This window comes from Oxyura jamaicensis, chromosome 4, assembly GCF_011077185.1.
Source record: "Oxyura jamaicensis isolate SHBP4307 breed ruddy duck chromosome 4, BPBGC_Ojam_1.0, whole genome shotgun sequence".
In the NCBI taxonomy this organism is placed as follows: Eukaryota; Metazoa; Chordata; class Aves; order Anseriformes; family Anatidae; genus Oxyura; species Oxyura jamaicensis.
In genome coordinates this window covers 6,588,009-6,610,223 of record NC_048896.1, presented here as the reverse complement: position 1 = coordinate 6,610,223, position 22,215 = coordinate 6,588,009, and the positions used below count along the sequence as shown (strand labels likewise).

The following is a 22,215-nucleotide window of genomic DNA, read 5'->3' as shown; positions in this document are numbered from 1 at the left end:
CAAAACTCAAGAAAGCCAGTTTTGTTCACTCAGAAACCACATCCAAATGAACTACAACTATTCATTAGAGGCTAACATGCCATTTCCAACAGCCAGAAATAAAGAGGCTATCCTTTCTCTTCCATCTTTACCCTCTTTAAGACCCTTTTTAGTGGTATTAAAAAAATATCCAGTACTTTCAGAACCTATGAAAACAATCTGCAGAAATTTAGACAGTTTGCATACGATGTCAGCCATACGGACAGGGCAGACAACACAGCAGAGCATCAGCCCCTGCAAGATGCATGAGCTGCTAGCAGCTGCGATCAGCACTGCCAGGCAAACCCAGGTAGAGGATGAAGGCCAGCTTCAGCTCAGCTGAGATAAGCAGGTACAATTCCACTGAAATTCTCAGCACTGAATTTAATAGTGAAGAGAAGAATGAAGAAGTTACGTATTTCAGTTAAGCTAGCATCAACCTCGTTTGCGCAGAGGACAGCAGAAAAACCCAGGTGTTTCACCACTGGGAATGAAGGAGGTATAAGAAGGGCCAGGTGAAGATGCAAGACAGAACCAAGTCTGTCATATTTCTTTACCTTTCTCCTGACAAGTTATCCCGACTAAAGCCTGATGTTTTAACTGTACTGCATTTGCAATGGCTGCCATTAATCACACCAGTTTGCTACACGTGCCTTTCTTTCTGACCAGTAAGCAATTTTTACCACCTTGAATTTGTTCCACAGTTTTTTTAAACACAAGCTCCAGTTTATCCCATTATGAAGACAAAGAGCACATTACCATCAAAAGTCAGCAACCCTTGATTACCCCAAGTACTTATCTGGAGCAAAACCTTGCTGAAAGCAGCAGCACTTCCCACATTTTTCAGTGGGATCAGTTCAGCCACAGGCAGAGATGCTGACCATGCCTCAGCACTGAACCTCAGCAACAATGATGGACAGCAGACAAGTCGTAGGTGTTAAGATGTTTGTTATCAGCAGTCTTACCTATTCCCACATGTGCTTCCAAAATCATACTAACATCATTTGCACCATCCCCTATTGATAGCGTTATTGGGCTCCCTTTTGTGTTCTTCACCATTCGCACAATCTAAAAAAAAATTAGAAAAGGATAGCAGGAGAAATAAAAACTTCAGAGAAAAAAAGAAAACAATTCAAGAGATCCCTGCTTCCTCATCTGCAAGAACACTCCTCAACAAATAACCTGGCTTCCATAGCAGCAAAATAACACCAAGAGAGTTCAAATTAATAAAAACCCCTCCTCATTTCCTTTGTAGCCACTAACCAGAGCAAAAGCCAAGACTAAGCTTTAAAGGGCCAAAGGACAGCGCTTAAAAAGGAACCACTCCCAGCAGTATCTTCCCCTTCCCTCCTGCCAGATCCTGATCTCTTACAAAGATGTGGCCTCTCACGCATTTCATGTGGAAGTCAATCATACCCCGGAACAGGACTAAGAAAGCACTGTTTATCATCCTTTTGATACCATCAAAAGGTGTGAGGAAGTCATGGACTACACATATAGAAATGAAAAAAGAACAAATGGGTTTTGTTTATTTCTAATTGGCTTGGGTTTGTGGCTTCCTGAAAGCATATTTAAGACAGGGTTTATGTTCGTATTTGAAAGACTGGTGTTTCCATAATGCTCTGAAGTTCAGATAAGGCTTATACATAGCCTGGAGAAGTCCTAGCTGATTAAGATGAGTAAGTTTTATTTAAAAGCAGCACTGCAGGAAATATGGCCTCACACCATTACACAGAAATAATCAGTTTACATCTAAAGGCTACTTTCAAAAAAACATACTTTTAATAAAAGAAAAGGAGTACTTGGCTACAACTTGTTGAAGGTTTGTTGCTACCTCACAATTCTTCATACTTGCTTCATCTTCCTGGCAAATCCATAAGTCAGATTGTTACAGCAATACTGCTGCATTTTAAATTAGTGAATTCCTGTGCCCTTTGCATTGTTGTTTCCTACTCCTTAGGGAATAACAAGCTGTTTTGCAATGCCCCTCCAGAAGCCTTTTCCTGAACTTCGATATCTACCACTCAGCGCAGTAAGTTCTACGATGGCAGCCAACCTCTCAAATCAAGAAACAAGATCTGAACTAGTTTGCAACGTTTTCAGCACCTTCTGGTGAATGAGGCAGCAGTTTGTACTTAGATTTCTCACAACAGGTTTTGAAGCCCACCTACAGATCAGATTAAGTCCTGCTGAAGGATTAAAGGTGTGTCATACCACTTAACAACAACTTCAGCTGGTTAAAAAAAAGTAAATACCTGTGCTTTCTGCAACGGAGCCATTCGGCAGCAGAGAACTGCAGTACACTTCAAGCAGATTTGTAGAAATATGTTTTTGTAATTACTAGAACTGGAATCCTGTGAAGGATTGAGTATCAGTGACAGCGTCGAGCCATCTATAATCAGTCCATAGTCTTGACTCAATGTCCAGCTTCTAGAGCACAATGAGGAACAGTGTTATGGGAAAAAAAAATCAATTGCACTTTAAAGAAGTCAATCTAGCTGCTTACAGTATCTTGGCAGAAAATGAATTGCTTTTGGATTAATCTTTTCCCCAACCTTTCTGGGGGGCTTAGCAATCTTAAAAAGCTTGGATTTTTCACATGCCCTTCACTAAGGGCACAATGAAGTTCAAAACTAACTAATACTAGAGACAATGAACAAAGCAAAGGAACCAGCAGCAGCATGTGCCGGTAGTGTATTCCCGGTGCCACAATATGGTGTAATTTTCTCTATCAGGTTTGCATCCGTGCCCAGTGCTGTAATCCAAATGTGTGCAGGCTGGGTCCTCCTCCTCACTCACCTCTTCAGGCCACCCCGGTGTTTGGGAACATCCTGAATCAGCTTTTTGTGGTACTCCAACAGTAGCTCATGGAGCCGGTCCTCCTTTCTCTCGCTCTCCCCCACTGTTTTCACCGTCAGCTCCAGCAGCTCGGTGCTGGTCTGGAAGAGCCTGCAGGCGTAGCAGGTGGACTTGGCCGTTTCCATCTTGTCTCCCGTCAGCACCCACACCTTCATGCCGGCAGCATGCAGAGCTTCAATCGTCTCTGCTGACTGTTCTTGCAGCCTGAACACAGAGAGGAAACGTGACCGATCAGATTTGCTTCAGAGGCAAGGCAGACCCTGAGCAGCTCCGAACCAGTGGTGGCATGCCAGTGAGCCCCCAGTGAGACCCCCGACCAGGTCACGGAGCTGGACTCTCAGCACTGGCCATGTCCTGGCCACCTGGTGAGAGGATCAGCCGCAGCTGTGTGCTGATGGACCACAAACACCCACCTTTGTTGGCATGCTGGCTTCCAGCCACCTTCAAACCTGCTAGTGCACAACCCGGTGTGCAAAAGCACCATCAGTGAGAAACATCTCACACTTCCAGACAGAAGCAGAAAGAGCTTGGAGCAGCTCTACGCTAGGTGTAAATTGAGAAAATATGATGGCAGAACAAACAAGACCTTCAGAGGAGGCTGTGAAGCCCTTCCCAGCAAGCCCCAGAGAGGCAGAAGCCTCAGAAATATGTTCCTGAGACACAACACTCCATAGGTGTAAAGAGGCTTAGCCAACATTGCCACTTAATCCACACTCCCTCAGCCCCCTCATCCCCAGGTATCCTTATTTTACAGGTAGGAAATAGAAGATAGAGAGAAGTTAATTGATTGTCCCCATGGTAATCAGACTACTGCCACAGGAGTAAGGATTAGAACCCGGCAATCCCAATCTTTAATGTGCAGCCAAAATTCACTGCATTAATTCAATATGTTTTGATATTTGTTTTGATTCACTTTCAGGAAGTGAAAGTACTTCTGTGGTTTCATTAATAAATCCTAATTTCTGCACTAGCCAATTTTAGCAACTAGGGCAGTGTGTAATGGGTTGTGCCACAGAGTAATTGCCCTGGACACTTCCAACGTCTGCCTCGCTGCTCAGCCATCACAGACTGTTCTGGGTTTTACCTCCCACGGCTCTACGGGCTGTCCTGTAACCACAGGTAAAGCCATCCCAGGCTGCACAGGAACCTCGCTGCAGCTCACATGAGAGAACGTGGGTTCACCACAACACAAAGTCATGGAGAAACCGTGGGTACCATGGTGCCTAACACGGTCTGTGTGCTCTTTACCTGTCTTCTACAGCAGTTGCTCCAATCAAGTGCATGTCTGCTTCTGTGTCTTCAAAAACCTTTGCCATCTTTTCTTCTCTGTCCTGCAGAGCCATCTTTGCTTCATTAAGCTGTCGGTCTATTTTATCGTACTCCTTTTGAGTTAGTTCTTTGAATGCCACACAAAGTGTTCGGTAGCCATCCTTGTAGGAGGGAAAGAAAAACAAGAAGTGGACAAGTGCCCTAAAACCATATTTTCTGAAGCTCCCCACATCAGGCTCAGTACTTTTCCCCACTGTTAGTACTTTCAGTGAGTACTGAACCTGAAGGTAATGATGCTTTGTTAGCTTAAGACAAAACCAATTTCTCTATGTTTACACAGAGGCTTCCTCACATCAGAGTACATTCACATGCACGTAACACGGCAGACAGAGCAGATATCCTGCACCTGGCAGGGCAAGTGGGAATCAGGTCTCCCCACATCCAGGACCAAGGAAGGGACATGCACCCACATGCGACCACCTCTGCCAGAGGCCTCCCAGGAAATGCTTCTCTTCCACCTTTGCATACAAATCACAACTGGTTGAAAGACTTCTCCCACCAGAGAAAACAGTCTGCTATTGTTATTTTCTATTTTTAACTTGCTTTGGAGATGCTTGGACACAACTGCAATTGGGCCCATATAAGTATATCAAAAGTCAAATAAACATGGAAGTCAAAGAAACAAAAAAGGAAAGAAGCCAGGCTTCAAAACAATAAGAAGTGGCACTCAGATTTTCAATACTTCCCTCCAAAGCAAGGTCACAACTCTATTTTTGGCATAAGGCTTTCCTGACCCCAGGAGCCAGCCAAATTCCATCTGCGTGCTTACCATAGCGTTGCGGTCCACATGGACTTTAGTTTGTTGGATTTCTTCTTGCTGCACCCTTGGAAAAATAGAGGAGTCTGCTCCTTTACAGAAGAGAAGTAGCTTTCCTAAAAGCAGAGTTATAAATAGTTTATCGCATTCAAAAGCCATAGAAAGACTTAACAAACACTGGCTTCAATAGCCAGCTAATGATGCAGAGGAAGAAGCTTGTCAGGACTAAAGAAGGAACTGCTAGAAGCCTGGCTGCCTACCAAAAGTGGCATGACACCTGTATAAAACCTTCTTTGACCTCAGGGTGAACTATCCGATGTCACTACCTGCCCTGAGAAAACTTTCTGCAGAAGGCTGGACAAAGCAGTTTATTTCTTCCTATTTAGGAGCCTTGGAAACCTTGGGGGGGATGGGAAAAAGCCCATGTCCTAGAACTTACAGGACTGAAATTTAAGAATGATGACCCCTGAACTTTTGTCTGCTAACCCCATGAAAACCCATCCCAATCAGGTGAAGGTCTCAAACCTCCTCCTGTAGTCAGACCTCCAGGCTGGGGCAAGGCAAGCAAAAGCAAGGTCCCTGTCTTTGTCCCCTCCCCTAACCTGCAGCTGGCTCCAAGCATCTCCTATGAAGAAAATCAACTCTATCCCAACCAGACCCAATAACAGAGTTAAGGTATCTAGAAATGTGTTAATGTGTCTAGACCAGTCCAGAGAACCTAAGAGCTTAGCCTCTCTGGGTTACAGTGTGCTGCGTTACACACATTCAGAAAGGAATGAAGGGGGTGGGTTTTATATTTGTGCATGTGTGCACACATGTCCATGAGTCTAGAAATGGCTTTTAACTGTACCTGTGATGGTCCTCACAATGACACTCATACGGCGACGGACAGGATCGAAGTTCAATATATGGAGAAGCTGGTACCTTTAAAAAAATAAAGAAAGTGAGCTTTAAGACAACGCAATGCCAACTCCATGGAGTAAAAAGGGACTTTTGATTGTGGGGGTGAGTTGTAGGGGAGCACTGGGATTAGGTAATTCACTCTCAGCTGCTCACATACTTGCAGATATCACAGTAGCTGGTACTGAAATGTAAAACCTAATTATTTTCAGTTTGGGAGGGGGAACAAGAAGCCTTGTCACAAAGCTTAAGCCATGCCCTGCCTAGAGGTCCAGCTGCTATCCATAACACTGGCAACCAGTCTCAAACCTGGTGAGCCACCTGTGGTGTCAGGCACTGGGGAAGGAGTGCCTGGGCAAGGGATTGTGCACCCTCAGGGGACCTGTATGAAGGCTTCCGTAGAGCTGACAGCAGGTTTTTGCAAGCAAGCCTTTCAGCCTGCTCTTTGCAAGAAGGAGCAGTGTCTGTGCGGGTCAGTAGCTGGTCTGACAACCCTTGCTGAGCAGTTTTGACCTTGCCCGGTTTGCCACATTGACTGAAGTTAATTAACCCACATGGGAGTTGGTGCTGAGCAGAACCCATTCAATTACCAGCAGCAATATTACTTGGCAGACCCCACGGCACTTACATTTCAGTTTCATTCTTTTGGTTTCGTATTTTCATGAAATCATTTTCAAGTCCTAGAAAAGTGAAACCATACCTGTCAATAAACAAGAGGACAGAACAACAGTGAGAGCACCCATTGGCACATATTAATTGTTAACTGTGTTCTCATTTCACTTTCCTCTGCAGAGGAGAGACAAAGAAATTATTGAGCCCAAGCTAGAAAGCCTGTCCAGATGTTTGCTTGCTCCTTGCAGAGCCAGCTGTGACATTTTGGCATCACTCCTGTAACCAGAGAGCTTCACACTTCAGTGCACAAATGCCAAGAGGCTCCAGAGGTGGTCCCCTGGGTCTCCAGTAGATTGACCATCCACGAGCTAGTACACAGCTGCAGTGGCTTCAGTCTAAAACTCCAGGCTGGCAACAACATCTTCTAAGGATTGAAACACATTTCACAAAAGTAGCCTATCTTATTATTTATCCACTGCACACAAAGGAAGCAAACTGGCTGCAATGCCATGCTTTAGAGGCTGCTCTCAGCACTGAATGCAAACTTTGGCCTCCTGGAAAGCTGCTCAGCAAAGACCCTTCGTAGACCACTGCTTTTTTGGAGAGCTCTTTCCAACTCAAATGCTTGTGCGGCTTCCCAGAAGAGGAAAAAAAAAAAACACCTTCACATTCTTACTTTTCTGCACCCTTCACCAAAGCAATTTCATCTGGGGAAGAGGAGATGTAGGTGTGTTTGCATTCTGGATGTCCTATCAGCCCATCCACCTGGTCCGCTTCCTTGATTTGAACGGTGTGGCACAGGCACAAGGCTCGCAGGAACAGCTCTTCTCGGCTCTAGGCAGGATGGAGGAAGGGCTCGTTACCAGCTTAGTGCCATGCACCCAGTCCAACTCAAAGCAGCTGGTTACTGTTGTTGTGCATGGGTATTTTAAAACCAAAAATATCCCCCACCCCCCAGCAATGTCAGCAGTGATAGATCACATTTATCCAGCCTGGAGCTGCCAACAAAACCCCAGCAGTAATCAACACGCCAATTTCTTACCTTTTCTGCTTTGCCATAGTATTTTAGGGGCCCATCAGTGTGGGAGAAGCCATCAACCTCTGAAATGCAGTCTTTGTACTTGTGCCCATCTATGCAGCACTCAATGAACTCCATGCTGTTCTCCGTCAAGGTTCCTGTTTTGTCCGTGAAGACGAACTCCACCTAGAAGCAAGAGGACATCCACCTCGCTGTACTGCCTGCCTCCACTGCTGCACCAAGACCACACCAGGGAATCAGCCCCCCCAAAAGGGAAAGGCTGGGGCATTTTGGTGCATCTGGACCAATACTGGAGAGTAGTGTGCTGCTTTCCTGACCTGGCATCCAAAAACACACAGATGCTGCATGGGGGTTACACCTCTGTATAGTTTTACTGTTTCCATTCTCCCTTGTTGTCCCATCCATTGAACAAGTGGCAGGGAGGCAGCTCCTGAAGACTTTTAAAATCTGTTTCAGGGCCCTTCACTTTCCCTGATCCTCTTTATTGGCTACTTTGCTGTGGCTCCCAGTGCATATACAGCTGCTGCTGCAGGTCTGCTGCCTCCTTTGTGGGACTTCCATCTTGGTACTGTGTATAAGGCAGGTAATTGCTACTCCAAACCGATTTTTTTAAAGCAAAATAAAAAGCAGGACACACTGTACATACCCCACGCTCAGCCTCTCCTGACACAGATAAAAGAGAGAAGCTAGCAGCTCTCTAACTGCTCCAGCAAAGCCTGCAGCAGACTGGTTGCATGTACATTACATGCCCGGAGAGATGACTGGGCAGTCATTTCTGTTAATCCTTGAAGAGACAGAGGATTTTTCATTTTTAATTGAAGCAGAGAAAGCAAACCATCCTGACATGCAGAGTACTGTGCCTGATTTTCCCCAGTATGGAAACAATTGGCGTGACCCAATTCCTACTCCTTCATACACTATTTATAACCTTATCCATTTCATGCAGCGAGTAGAATCATGTTAAATGGAAACGTCACCAGGCTGGCTGAAGCTCTGCCCTGCTGGGACAGCGAGCAACTGCCACAACAAGGTTTCTTATTAGGGAAAATGTTACAAGCTCCAGTGGCAGTGGCCCACTAATTGTTTTTCAGAGCTATCAAGAACTGTAGTGTTGGAATAAAAACTGCAATCAATTTTCTTCCTGCCTGTGATTTTCTTCTGCCTTAATTAAATACAGCAAGGCTTTTAATTTCTGTTTAAGGTGCACTGATAAGAAGTAATGTCGGGGGGAGAACCATCAAGTTGGAGAGAGCAAGCGATGCACAACCACTGAAAACAAGAGAGGCACAAAGACCACCACAGCCCCACCATGATAGGAGGGGATGATGTATGGTGTGCATGCTGGTAGCAGAAGTGGACCCTTGTTGCCCTCCTTCCCATTCTGGCTGCTCCCCTGCCAACACAGATGACGTTCCTCACAGCAGATGCAAACAGAGGTTGTTCTGACCTGTCCAAGCTCCTCATTCAGGTCTGAGGTGTTCACCAACGCTCCCTCTTTTATTTCTTCATCATACATTTCCTTGTCCCAAGAGATGAAGAAGGAACCCAAGAACTTCTGCATCTCTACTGTAACATACATGGAGACTGGGATAATAAAATTGAAGAGGACCATAAATGACAAGAAGTCTGTGAACATCCGCAACACCTGCAATGGAAAGACAAGAGGAAGATGCAGTCTGTGCCTAACTCAGGGATGAGATAGTTTACAACAACAACTCTGAGGTTTTAGACAGCATTTCCTTAAAAGGTTAAATAGAAAAAAAATCCTGAAAATAACAGTACAATTAAGGTACAGTCAAATTCTATTTTCCTTCGATGTAGAAAATCTCACTGCCTTCTACAGCTATACAAGGGTGTAATAGAAGAGCACATCTTACTGTTTCAAAGTGACCAAATCTCCATTGTATTCAGGTACATATTCCTTTTCAGAACATACTGTTACAGGCTGATTCTCATCTCAGTTACCTGGAGCAAAGTGCTTTGAGACCAGTCAAGCTATGGAAAGGGTACAACCAGTTCAGTGACATCTCTGAAGTCCTACTCAACAATCAACGGAATCAGATGATTTCCACCCGCTTACACTCACTCTTTCAGGCTTGGCTGCCTGTGTCTCGGCAAGTTTAAGAACCTGGCTGACATGGCCTCAATTTATCTACTCAAAGCTGAAAGATAGCTCAAGTTCAGATAAGGATCCAGGTTAAATCAGCTGCTGCATTTATATAATGTCTCTGCATGGTAGAAATGATGTTATCCGCCTGCTGCCAGTAGCCTGCATGTATTCACTTGTCCCCAAGTGAATGCCAGTGAGCAAGCAGGGTTAGCAGCAAGCCTTGCTACGAGCATCACTGTGCCCCGCTTCATGCGAGCACTGCAGTGCACAAGTATGAGAGATGCAGGTAGTAACCAAGACAGGAGACAAACACAAACATGGAGAGACTGCAGTAAGTGGCAGCACTTCCAAAGAGCAAACAGGCAGCACAGGGTTGGCAGCAGACACAATCAGATTAAATAAAACTGTCAGAATAAATAAAGCTGGAGGAGGTGCTGAAATGCAAATCCATTTACCTTGAATGTCTCTTTCTCTTTTTTAGTCTTTTCATTGTACCAAGGCTCATCATTAAATGGATTACTCTGCCAGACATATTTCAGAGTTGTGCACACAGTAGCTTTGCTCAATAGGATGCATAAATACACTATCAGGAAAGCGTTGATAGATCTGAAAAACAGGTTTCTTTTTAGAATTCTTGCAATTATTTCTATAAAGAAAATCATGCAAATAAGCAGGAACAGAACTTCCTTAATCTTAAGAAAGGTATTGTAGAACAAGTGCTTTTGACAGTGCTGATACTCAGGGTCAGCTCATACATTTTAACATTTCTTACTTTTTTTAAAATAAAAAAGCTACTAAATGATGCAGCTCCTTGAAAGACATGCTTAATGAAATACACAGATCGCAGGGAAAATCAAGGAGCATCTGAAACAAAAGAGAGCGGATTAGGGGATTATTTCTGTGCAAGTCATCCATGACAAAACGCAACAGCTTATACCAATTTTTGCCTACTATAAATACTCACTTTTCTACAGCAGAGCGTTTCTGAGATTTCCCTTGGTAGTTCAAAGCCATTTTTGTTTCCATACCAGTATAGACTGCCACACCTACAGAGGATTAAAGCAGAGCTCATCAGGGACTCACAAGCCAGAAGGGACCCAGCTTCCACTGAGCCATCGGAGGCATCAGCGTGTACATGGGAACTCGACTCCCAGTTCAAGAAATCGGCCAAGGGCTGCTTACCCAAGGGCTGCTCAGCTGCAGAAAGCTCAGTGGCTGCTAAGTAATGTTAATTGCACATATCCCTGAGCACTGACCGGCAGCCCAAAGATCTCACACAGTTAGAAAAAATATCAGTCTTCCCTAACAGTCTTCATCTGAAATTACTGATGTCTAGGACCGTGATTCTAGCAGAAGTGTTCGGCAAAGGATTTGGAAACAAGCCCCTATTCTTTATAACTTAGGCACAAAGAAAAGCTTCCTTAGGTGTATTAACACAACCTGCATAGCACAGCAGCACTGCAGATACAACCAGCGCCTCCAGATTTTACTCTATAAATTTTTCAAGCAGCTGGCATGCGAATGCAACTTTAAAACCCTGGCAGACAGGTTGTAGATAACTATTTTCTCTCTCAAGATATAGTGGTAACGACAAATTAAAATGTTCATCAGATCTATAATAATAATAATAAAAATACATTGTTCACCATAAATCTTCTTGGTATTTTTGAGGGTAGCACCTTTCAGCAACAAGTTTTCAGGACCCAAAGACCTAAACATAAAAGTTATAGTAGCACATCACTAAAAGAACATAAAAACGTCTTTACAATTTAAACACAGAGATAAACTATAAAGCTAAACTGATGATTTTTTAGACGTGATCACTTGACTTGCATGTTAAATTAGACTTTCCTTATTTTTCCATGTGTGTACTTTTATTTCCATTTCATCTTATGTAGACCATCCTTGGTGCTCAAGGTCCCAAATTTAATGGTGGGTTCTCAGTGAAGTTTTGGAGGAACAAGTACAAAACATTTACACGTAACATGTTCTAGTAATTATAAAAAAACCCTGTTTTTAAAACCTTAAAAAAATCTATCAATTTCAGCAGAGTCTATCAATGGCACCAAAGAGAGCTTATTTTGCTCCCACTCCTGTTTTTATTTCTCTTTGAACGTCCCACCTGTGACCCTCAGCTGCTTCTCTTTCTTTAGGAGGCTGCAAGAGGCTGCTGGCAGGACTACAGTGGCTAAGGAACATCGTGGGTTTTCTTCCAGCACATGATCACTCATGCTGGAAGCCCCGTCCCTGTGTCCTGGGCCATTCCCTGGGGGCTCTATGGGCTGTCACTTGGAGATTGTCTACAGCTCTCACTCACAGCTACAGAAAGCTTCCCCAGTCCCCAGGTGGGCTCAGATGAGTCACCAAGTGGCAGAAGAAAGGAAGCAGACGGATTAATTACAGGTCTCCTTTAATAAAGGAGATATTTGGAACAGATAAAGAGAAGCAGACATTCACTAGCGATAGCAGCAGGAGATCAGATCCTTGAAATTTGATGCAGATGCCTCCTATCTTTGAGGGGGACAGTGAGACAGCTGCAAGACTAACCTGGCTATGGGCTCTTGGTTACTTCTGTAGATAATAATTCTTCCAACAAATCTGCAATTAAAAAGCACATGAGAAACTTGAAATACAAGCATATGAACATTAAAAAGAGCCACTACAAACACACTAAAATGTCATCATCAGGAGATGGGAACATGGTAATTCATGCACCTGAGAGGTCAAGGCTTCAGAAGGGACAAACCACAGCCCACCACCCTGGGTGCCTCCATGCTGCCACCCCCAGCACAGCAGGAACTGACTGTGCCTGGGCACCCCCAGCTCATCTCAGCCACAGCGTAAAACACATGGCAGCAAGCCTCCTTCAAGGGATTTAACCACCAAGACAGCTTAATCCTGGAATGCATTTTACTTGGATTGTACGCTGGCCTAAAAATAGGTGCATGCACCACTACTAGAGCTGAGCTGACAAAAATATAACTCATTACACCACGATGAGTGTTTCGTCAGAGAGGCTTTGCTGCAAAGGAACTGAGACCTGAAGAAGCCCAGCATTGACTTTGCCACCCTCATCCAGAAGAAGCCCCATAGCTCATTGCTGCCTCCAGAAACCCATCGTTTTCTGACAAGAAAACACCACTCGCTTTACTGAACTTTAATTTATATTTACAGACGTGGCTGAGGCTTTGGTAGCAGGCTAGGAGGGGCATTGAGGATGCCCACACTCACTTGTAGAGGTCTGGCTGCGGCTGTTCGCACTCAATCGTGGCTGTGAGGGCATCTATGGCTTCATCCGTACAGAGCACAGTGGTATCCCGCACCGCGTAGTGAGTCTGGCAAGAGAAGCACACACTTTTCAGCAGCAGCCCCAGCCCCAGGAACGCAGCTCAGACTGCAGGAGGCACTCAGCATCTCTGCATCTCCCCAGGGGGCTGCAGGTACCCCCGGGACACCAGAGGTAATGAGAGGCCAGTCCCAGCATCGGCAGGCTCAAAGCTGTTTTTAGGCACTGCGAAGGTTTATCGCTCACAATTAGCTGGAAAGCCCACAGAGGATCAGCTCACTGCCTGCAAGCACTATTTATAGGAGCTGCTGGCGGCTCCAAACCACTGCGGGCTGTGCGACAGGCTGCCTTAATCTGTCTTCATAAACAAATTCATTAAAAAGCTTCCTCAGCTCATTGCCTTTGTGTTCCTCCCATTGTGCATAGCAGGAGGAACTGCCATGCTATATACGTAGTCATGACGTTACAAATGCCCACCTGAATGCTTGTTTGGGAACCTGCCTGGGTTTTCACACTGAAAGCACACCCACACCTCTGCTATAAATCGCAGCTTCTGTGAAACAGTTCAAAACTGTTTATACAATGCCCAATATCAAACCAGGCCCCTGTGCCGAGTTTTGCATCCGACGCTCCTGTCACCATGGACACTGTACAATTACTGAGCGATACAGCCTCCTAATCAATTCCTCAATCCTTACATCATGGTCCTCCAACATGGTCCCTTAGCCTATTTAGAAAACACATGCTCTTTTAGATAACATATGGCCAAAGATTCTTGCTTCAAAGACAGAGCCCTGCCACAATCCATTTTATAACTCTGCCCCAGTTTCACGTAACTAGGCATCCTTCCCATATGCACAGACACACACCACAAAAACATACAACATGGCAGGCAGCAGCTATTAGTTCAGAGGAGGTTTTGTGACTACCTGGGTGTGCTTCCCTTGCCCTAGTTTTGTGGCACACCTTTGCTCCTAATGTTAGATATATTTCCCCAAACAGCACTTGCTTTTTCTCTTCCCTCCCTGCACCTTTTGATTCATTTTCCATCTTCATCTTGTCAAGGAACTGGAGATAGCTCCCCTTTACCTACAGGAATCCACACACCAAGAAAAATATAGTGCTTAATATAGAAATTTAGCATCCCGCTTAGAGAATCAAGTTATTAAAAGCCCAGACTCTGAAAAAGTTATGTTAACTCATGCATATAATGCACTTGACACTACTAAGCAACTGCCCATTTAATACGGATATCTATTTTTAGCCTCATGCCACTTCAGAGCTCTTACTAGTATAACCACTCTGGTACGTCAATACTGCACCAGCTCCTACACAAACTTTTCAGTACCAATTGACAGCCAACAATAAAGACATGAGCTGCAAACCCCATACGGTCAGATCAATACTGGTAATTCCCACTGACTTCAGAGCGTGCCAGAACGTATCATGGAATTTTAAAGTAACTTCCACTCCTACTACTGCAGTTGCTAACATCTGTATAAATATTTATCGAACACAAGTGAAAACAAATTTTAATGTCTTTGACAAATACAATTTTCTTTTTGTCGTTACTTCTTTACCTCGGAGAAGGGGGAAAAAAATAAAGGAAGAAAACACACTAAAGAGGAGATTCATCCTGAGCAAGACTAATATCAGATTTCACTTCTTGATTCAGTAAAGGGGAAAGCAAAAAACTATATAAAAATCCCCTTTCCTTCCCCCTTCCCACCATCACCTCCAAAAAAAGAAAAAACAAATGGGATTTTTTTCTCACTGGTGAAAAATTCCCCAAATCACACGACTCAAGACACAGTGCCTCAGAAAGTCCCAGATGTCACTGAAATAGCTCGGTTAAGTAACAGAAGTGCTGGCAGGTACTGAAAAGGCAGCTGTGGTTGTTGCATTACCTACGCACCAGACTTCGTGACATGCAATAGGAGCAGGGAGCAGTAAGACATTGCCTAGGATGGACGGTAATGCAGCAAAGACATATTATTTACTGATATTGTTTTTTTTAGTGGTGTTTGTTTTGATAAAGATGGAATCAATTTGGAGCAGTGCCAGCAAGAATAGCTGTTTAAAAAAAAAAATAAACAATCCATGGAGCACTTCAGTGCTGACTCACTGGATGAGCAGACGGAGGGAGGAAACGTTAAATATAGCATACAGCCATGGGGACAGGTTACACGGGAGCATCTTCCAATTAATCTCACTCTCTCACACGCACACATCCCATACAGGCACTAGCTTCAGCCACAGCTGCCCCAGCACACCAGAGCACCAGTCCTGCATGCCACCCAGCCATCCCCATCACCTTGAAATTCGACTCGCCATCCAGGCTTGCTGTAGTGACGTAACAGGTCCCATCAACACTACTTGAGGCCAAAAATATCAAGTCACAGGGGAAGGTCTCATCTGCTTTCACTTCTACTATGTCTCCAACCTGGAAGAAAGGAAGCATTTCAACGAAAAGGCCTCTCAGTTATTATTAGATACTTACAGATTTAGCTTCTCTCAAAGCTTAGGAGAAATCACCTTGGCTAAGAGGGAATCAGGGAGTTCAAGATCATGATCAGAGTCACGATGACTCCAACAACCCAGCTTGCTCCCCCAGGGCTCCCCTCCAACCATCCCGGCAGCCTGCTGGGCAGCCCCTATGCCCATGGGGTGGGTGCGTGTCCCAGCAGTGGACCACAGCCCAACAGGTCAATCCCACCCAGCAGCAATGCAGACTGCCCATGCAGCGAGGTTATTGTTTATTTCTCTGCTGAATCTTGATGAAGCCAGAGACTCCGCACTAATCTGAAGTGCTGGGTGATAAATTTATGTCAAAGTTAGCGTGCTTTCCTGGTGTCCTTGGGAGAGTTGGAAATAGAAGAGGACTGCCTGTCCCAGACAAATGCAGAATGCTGACAGATCTGTCATTCGTCAGCCCTGGCACAGCTTTTGTAAGACAGCCTCTCAAAAGCAGTCAAACAAAGGAAGCTTCTCTTATTAACAGGGAAGGGCTCTCAGAGCATCTTGTGCAAAAGCCAGAGACTTTGTGCAGCGCGAGAAGAATGAAGCACAGCCCTCCTGCTGGCACCAGTGCCTATCGTCCACCCTAGTGCCCCATCCATTTCACCCATAACTACATGTGAATTCTCTACTATTACCTTGATTTTTTCACTCTCCTTCTGCACTTGCTTTGCATTTTCCACAATGAAGACAGTACTCTTATTCACTTCATTGTCGGCTCTGTGTCTCAACCAGTCCTCATATCCCTAGGCACACAAATACAGGCAACACAAACTTGTAACTGAGCAAGTACACGAATGAAATAGGATGACTGGAGATGGAGAGAGACAGAAAAAAAAATTAAACAGTCCTCAGAACTCCTTCATGCCTGACTGAACATCAACCAGAGCAGCTCAAACTGAATCAATTTATTTTAAAAACTTCATATGCATATTTGACAGATTTGGAACAGATTAAAATAACAAAAATAATCTATATGCAGTGCATGCAACGATCAGTTAAATTACTGTAACATGTTTCTATTATTCTCAGTGTTGGCAAGAACAGACTGATAATACGAATAACATGCTTAGCACCCTGTGACTCTTTCTACTATGGTAACACAGGACAAGACTCTTCCTCTTCTGTCTTCACTAAAAGAATAAAACATTCATGTTTGAAGCAGATGGATCTTACTCTCGCTCTCCCTTTTTGGCTCCTGCAGAAGAAACTTATTTTATTATTTAATACTTCTGAGTAGGAAATTTAAAATGGCACATGTGCATATGATGGGAGGAAAATGGTCTCTCAGCACTGCAAGAAAGAGGACTAGTTTCAAGACTATCTGAGTTTGAACAGAACCTGTATTTTCCATTTACTAACAAGGGAGCAGAGCACAGGCTATATTTGGAGCACATCTCTGTATTCTGCAAAGAGTCAGAGAACATTTCTAAAAAGAGAAGAAAAATTCAAGTAAAGCCAGAACTAGAGAGGCAGCCACAATGCTAACCTTTACTATCCACCACAGTTTGCTTTCAACAATATATAGAGATGTTTTATGTTGCCAAAACTGAATACACACCAGCATCCATATTCAGCATGCAGTCTCTCTTGAAGAAGACCGATACACGTCTGACCTCCTGAAGGGGTTACTGAACTTACCAGCCCATTTTGATGATTTCTGAGTATATTCAAATACACATTCATCTTTTTCTCCATCATATGTCCCACAGAGCACAAGAACATCCCTACAGGAAGGCAATCTTCCTCTCCCCGAATTACTGTTTTTACCTGTTTGATGGCTGTGACGGTGATCACAAAGAAGAGCGGAAGGCCACTGGTTATTGGACTGGTCGGGGTGTCCACTATCACCTGCAGACAGAAGGAACATACTGGTGACAACTTGCTTTCAGGCAGCAGAAGAAACAAAAGCTCTGGCCACTGGTGTAAAAGGGTGCTTGGTACACTTGGATGTAAAGTGTACTATCGCACCCCAGCACAGAAGGAGAGAAGGAAGGGGCACACAGGAAGGGCTAGCAAAGGCATCCTGAGGATGCTCTCTCCATCTCAAGACAGCTACCCCTTCTGAAGACCATGGGATGTCCTCAGGTGGAAAAAAGTCTTTCAGAAATAATTTAAAATCTCAATTTGACCTCACCCTAGTGGGAAATAGAAGCCTGGATGAAAGGGTTGTGGGGATGGGTTACAAAAATGCAACCACTCAAGTGTTGGGGCAAACAAGCCTCCTTCTGCCATGGGATGTGCTGGAGAGGACTAAGGCAGGGAAGGAGGATGGTGTAGAGGCAGCAGCAATGCACAAAGAGAAAAACACCCTTGTTTATCGCTTCAGGAAGACCATTTCTCCTCTTTAGCCATGAAGAGGGGGCACAACCAACCCCAAAACATGGGTAGTTGTGAGCAGGAGGGCAGTACCAGTCCTCTTGAACCACTGACACTGAGAGGTTAAAAGCAACATGCACCAGCCCAATTTACCAAGGAAATATATTGTGATATGGCACATGAATACAGTAAAACAGAAATTAACATTTTGCCTTCAAGCTCTGAAACACCGAGTTAAGAGCATTATTTAAACACAGCACAGAGACCACACAAGGGCCTTCAGGTCAATAGTTGGAGTCCTTCCTGAGCTAGCGCTGTGGCAAAGACCAATTCCCTCAGAACAAAGCCCAGCAGAGCTCCTTCAACATCAATACAACCTCTGGGCTGTGGGAAACCACCATTTCTATTGACTGCATCATGACTTGGCCTAAAGGGGAAGAACAGCAGAACAGGTTCATAATTAGAAGGGATTCATCTAAGAGCAGGAAAAGCTGCACTGTTTGCCCACTGAAGAGATTCTTCATGAAGGTGTCCTCTCCCACATGGCAACACAAAAAGCCTTTCACCTCATGGCTGGTGGGCCCAAGGGTGTTGCCCAGGGCAGGTATCAGGTGCCTGCCCCAGCTGCTCCACACATGCATCATTCTGGCAGCAGGAGGGCAGCAGCCCAAAAGCAAACAGAGAATTCAGCCCCAACAATTTCTGTGCCGAGATGCAGCCATCCATCTGTGCACGCCTCACAGCTCCCTGCCAGCAGGCACTGCCAGCAGCGACGCTTGCAGCGTCACGTGAAATACTGTGCGGTGACCAAAGCCACTAGGGCAGACCCCAAGGGCTTCCCCTGGGGCACCTTTAAATCAGGGCACAAAAATTTGGCCATTTTCCTGGCATCCCCAGAGAGGATGGGAGCACAAGGGGCAGATGTGGAGAGCTATGACGGCAAGGGCCTGGGAAGCTCAGCAGAAAGACTTCGGGCTTTGTGTCCCCACAAAGGGACTTTGTCGTGCTCTGTTTGTTTGCGCTTCCTTGGCATGCTCACAAACAGCATCTGCATGTTTGTTGTTTTAGGCTCTCTGTTAAAAGCTGCGTTAAGCTCAGAACTGCTCTTATCGGCTGGGAGGAAGCCACGTGGAATTTTTTAACTCTCTGACATGCTGCACGTTGTATGCTTACCCTGCACGACCGGACCCAAACTGAGAAGTGCCAAACAGTACTGAAGTGGAACAGCTACATCACAAGTAGCCAGGTAAGCAGAATGAGGGCAAACCAAGATAAACACCACAAGTACTTCCAGAAACACAACACCCTGCTTCACTCAAATGGATGAAACATGTTTACAGACAGAAAGCTGTAGAAACCAGACTTTGGAGAACTTCAAGTGAGGAAGGTGCAAAGCATTGCACAGACACATCACACAAAGCCCCACACATCCAGATGGCCACTTCGAGAGGCAACACAAAGTATAGGTCAGTCAACCAAAATTTATCTTGCTAGAAGTGGACAGATCTTGTAAACACAAGAGGAACTCTGACTTTTAGCTAAGCAGAGCAAGGCAGAGGGAAGGGATATATACCCTGGGCTTCCTGAGACTCCCACTGCTACTCCATGGGAGTTTTCTGCACCAGACAATATGCAGCGGTATGTAGCTATTTAAACAAACAGTACGATTACTGTCCACACAAATGCTGTATTACAGAGGTATGAACACAAGTACTGGATAAAGTCCCTGGAATAACTCATTTATATATTTGGAGATTGCTGCTGCACTCCATATGCAGCCTGTGGCTCAACACAGTTCTTCTCCCTGTCACTGTTGGTGGAAAGCAGAGGGACACAAGAGCAGCGTGCCAGAACAAAGGCAGACTGCTTTGAAGCTATTTTTGACATGCTTTAGGACTTCAACAGCTTAATTTGGATCCACTTAAGAGTGACAAAATCCTTCTGTTACTTAACTGTTTCTTCCAAATTCATTGTTTACCATACTGAAGACCACAATCCAGAAGTTATCCTTATCTATCTAAAAGAACATTTTTTTTTATTCCTGGTACCTCCTAAACAAGGTGATTGCTATTAGTTTGGTCTCTCTACAAATACACCTTGACCACACTTAATTCAGACCATCTGTTTCCTCCAGGAGTTGACTTTGTTTCCTTTGAGCGTTGCAATAGATGGACCAACAAAAAGTTATTCATATCCCTGTTAGTGCACTAATTCGTGTCTTAGGGTTAATGTGCGTACTTTCTCTTCCTCTCTCTCTCTACCAAGAGCTGAATTTGGAGTCACAGCAGGTAGTAGGGATGCAGCAGGCAATGCCCAGCGGGGCTCCCTGGGCACACACTGCTCAGGTACAAATCTACCATGCAGAGAACAGCCCAAGCGCTGCCATACCACCCCCTTAATGCAGCACTTTCAGTAATTCTAATAATTTAAAGTAATTTAAAGATAAACACCAACATTTAAGCTAGAAATGCCGTTTTACTAAGGTATATCCCGATATTTTATGTGAGTGGAATTAGCATGAGTGCTTTTCTTGGGGTGAGTGAAGTCTCCAGCAGCTCCAGAATGATGAGCACCAGGGGCTGTTGGCTACTTCACCGGGCGCTATGAGTGCTGCCAGTGTGTTTGGCTGGGTTTGCTCTTCCCTCTCTAATGGAGCATGAGGATTGCTTCCTTACTTTAGAGGCAGTCACAGGTCACAGAATCACAATGAGGAGGAAGAGCAAGGCTTTTATCTCACCTGCATACATCTGTGTCTAAAATGGGCAAGCAGCTAAACCAAAGGGAGTTCTGTACGCAGGATCAAGAATACACAGTGTTCTTAACGACCAGAGGGTCAGCAGACAAAATGCAATGCTGCGTCACTAAATGGCCATTTCCACAAGAAGGGTATTCTGCCTCCAGGGCATCACTTCAGTACAAGGCAAGCTACAAATTCACCCTGACAAAAGGGAGCAGTGCCAGTGAAATCAAGTGATGGCCGAGAGTCAGCTGATGCCAGGGTGAACTGGCCTTTCTGCAGCACTGCCAGGAGGAGCCATACTCAGCCGCTACCTCAGGATCCCCCATTTCTCTGGCAGGCACTGAAATGGCTGTAAACCATAACTCCTTACTGTCAAGATATAAAAAATGAGATCTTTTAAACATGCAGACCAGGGGAGAGGGATACCCTGAGACCTAAATCAACAAAATTCCGGAGAAGCTGTCTAAGAGCAGGCTGTTTGCAGTAAGTAGCTCTACAGCGCTGTTTATGAGGTTGGTGGGGTAGGAGTCCGGATGCCTGTTTCTAGCCCTACAGTAAGCTGTTTACTAAGCCTTGGGTCTGAGTATTGGATTTTAAAAAGTGAGTGAAAGCACTGTGGTGACTCTTCCAAACTTTCCACCTCTTCCCCAAAATGCGTTTTGACAGCCTGCTTTTCTTTTTGGTTGACAGAACAGAAAATAAATATTCAGGTTTGCTCAGAATTTGTTCCTTAGCAAAGCCACAAAGTGGAGAGATAAGGTTCATCTCTGTATAGAATCTGTTGTTTTGTCTGTGGAGAATAGCATCCTTAAACACCACATTCCCAAAGCACATGCTTTGCCTCTTCCAAATTCTGTTGAGTACAGCCTCTCTGCCATGGGCTGCCCTGAAAGTCACTATAAGTAAGATGTATGAACATCACATAACCTGGGAAAATGCATGTTGTTATGCAGCAGAAGTAATAAAGGTGATAAAAAACTAGATCTTAATTTTGCAGCATTAAACATACATATTTTCACTGGTTGACTGATATATTAATGGTTAGAGTTAAAATGGTTTTTAAATCATTTTGCAGTCGTTCGAACACTGCTTCAGACAGGCCCAAACATTTAATTGTTAGTATGCGCTGAATGGCTTACCAGAATTATAACACAGCTTCCATTAATAAATAAATAAATAAATAAAAATAATAATAATAAAAACACCAAGAGTCAGTTTTGAATCTCAATTCTTGCTGTTCAATCTGTGCTTACAAACAATATGCAAATAAAAACACCCTGGCATCCATCTCTGTGCAGACAACTCTTACCTGCACGAGGAAGATGATAAGGAAGTAGAAGTTGGCAATTCTCCTAAACTGCTCAAAAAGGTTCTTCGGGAGGAAGTTCCAGATTGTGTACTGCGGGGAGAGAGGAACAGGAGCTGTTGGGCACGTTGCAGCTTTCCAAATGCCAACACAAACAGATCAAGACACAGAGCTTGATGCAAACTACAACAGGGAGGTATCTGCACAGAGCAGGAAATGAGTTTTCCCTTTAAACTGAGACGAATGGTGGCCGCAGGTACACAAACCACTACCGTCATCTCCCTGAAGCTGCAGCTGGGGCCACAACCTCCTCTTCCTCCCAGCAAGGCAAGGCAGCAGGTCCCAGCATCACCAGGCAGCTGCTACTATCAGTGCAGCAGTGTGCTGTGATGCGGCCGAGCTCCAGCTTCCACTTCCAACATC

At 44.6% G+C, this 22,215-nt stretch overlaps 1 protein-coding gene across 9 annotated transcripts in view; it reads right to left on the bottom strand.

Moving 5' to 3' along the window:
* The window catches only part of ATP11C (ATPase phospholipid transporting 11C), a 59,700-nt gene that overhangs the window by 16,984 nt on the left and 20,501 nt on the right, over positions 1 to 22,215 (bottom strand). For all 9 annotated transcript variants that reach the window (XR_004750079.1, XM_035323533.1, XM_035323531.1 and 6 more), the window contains exons 3-21: positions 21,796 to 21,885; positions 17,198 to 17,278; positions 16,066 to 16,173; positions 15,225 to 15,353; positions 12,856 to 12,959; positions 12,172 to 12,222; positions 11,271 to 11,335; positions 10,589 to 10,670; positions 10,080 to 10,230; positions 8,962 to 9,159; positions 7,518 to 7,679; positions 7,152 to 7,309; positions 6,492 to 6,563; positions 5,814 to 5,887; positions 4,976 to 5,079; positions 4,126 to 4,307; positions 2,818 to 3,081; positions 2,274 to 2,448; positions 984 to 1,086 (exon numbers count right to left, since the gene is read on the bottom strand). Coding sequence is in view for 8 of the 9 variants with exons in the window: in XM_035323533.1 (XP_035179424.1) it covers positions 984 to 1,086; positions 2,274 to 2,448; positions 2,818 to 3,081; positions 4,126 to 4,307; positions 4,976 to 5,079; positions 5,814 to 5,887; positions 6,492 to 6,563; positions 7,152 to 7,309; positions 7,518 to 7,679; positions 8,962 to 9,159; positions 10,080 to 10,230; positions 10,589 to 10,670; positions 11,271 to 11,335; positions 12,172 to 12,222; positions 12,856 to 12,959; positions 15,225 to 15,353; positions 16,066 to 16,173; positions 17,198 to 17,278; positions 21,796 to 21,885 (2,353 nt within the window). In the remaining variant the exon portion in view is untranslated. The remainder of the gene's footprint in view (positions 1 to 983; positions 1,087 to 2,273; positions 2,449 to 2,817; positions 3,082 to 4,125; positions 4,308 to 4,975; positions 5,080 to 5,813; positions 5,888 to 6,491; positions 6,564 to 7,151; positions 7,310 to 7,517; positions 7,680 to 8,961; positions 9,160 to 10,079; positions 10,231 to 10,588; positions 10,671 to 11,270; positions 11,336 to 12,171; positions 12,223 to 12,855; positions 12,960 to 15,224; positions 15,354 to 16,065; positions 16,174 to 17,197; positions 17,279 to 21,795; positions 21,886 to 22,215) is intronic.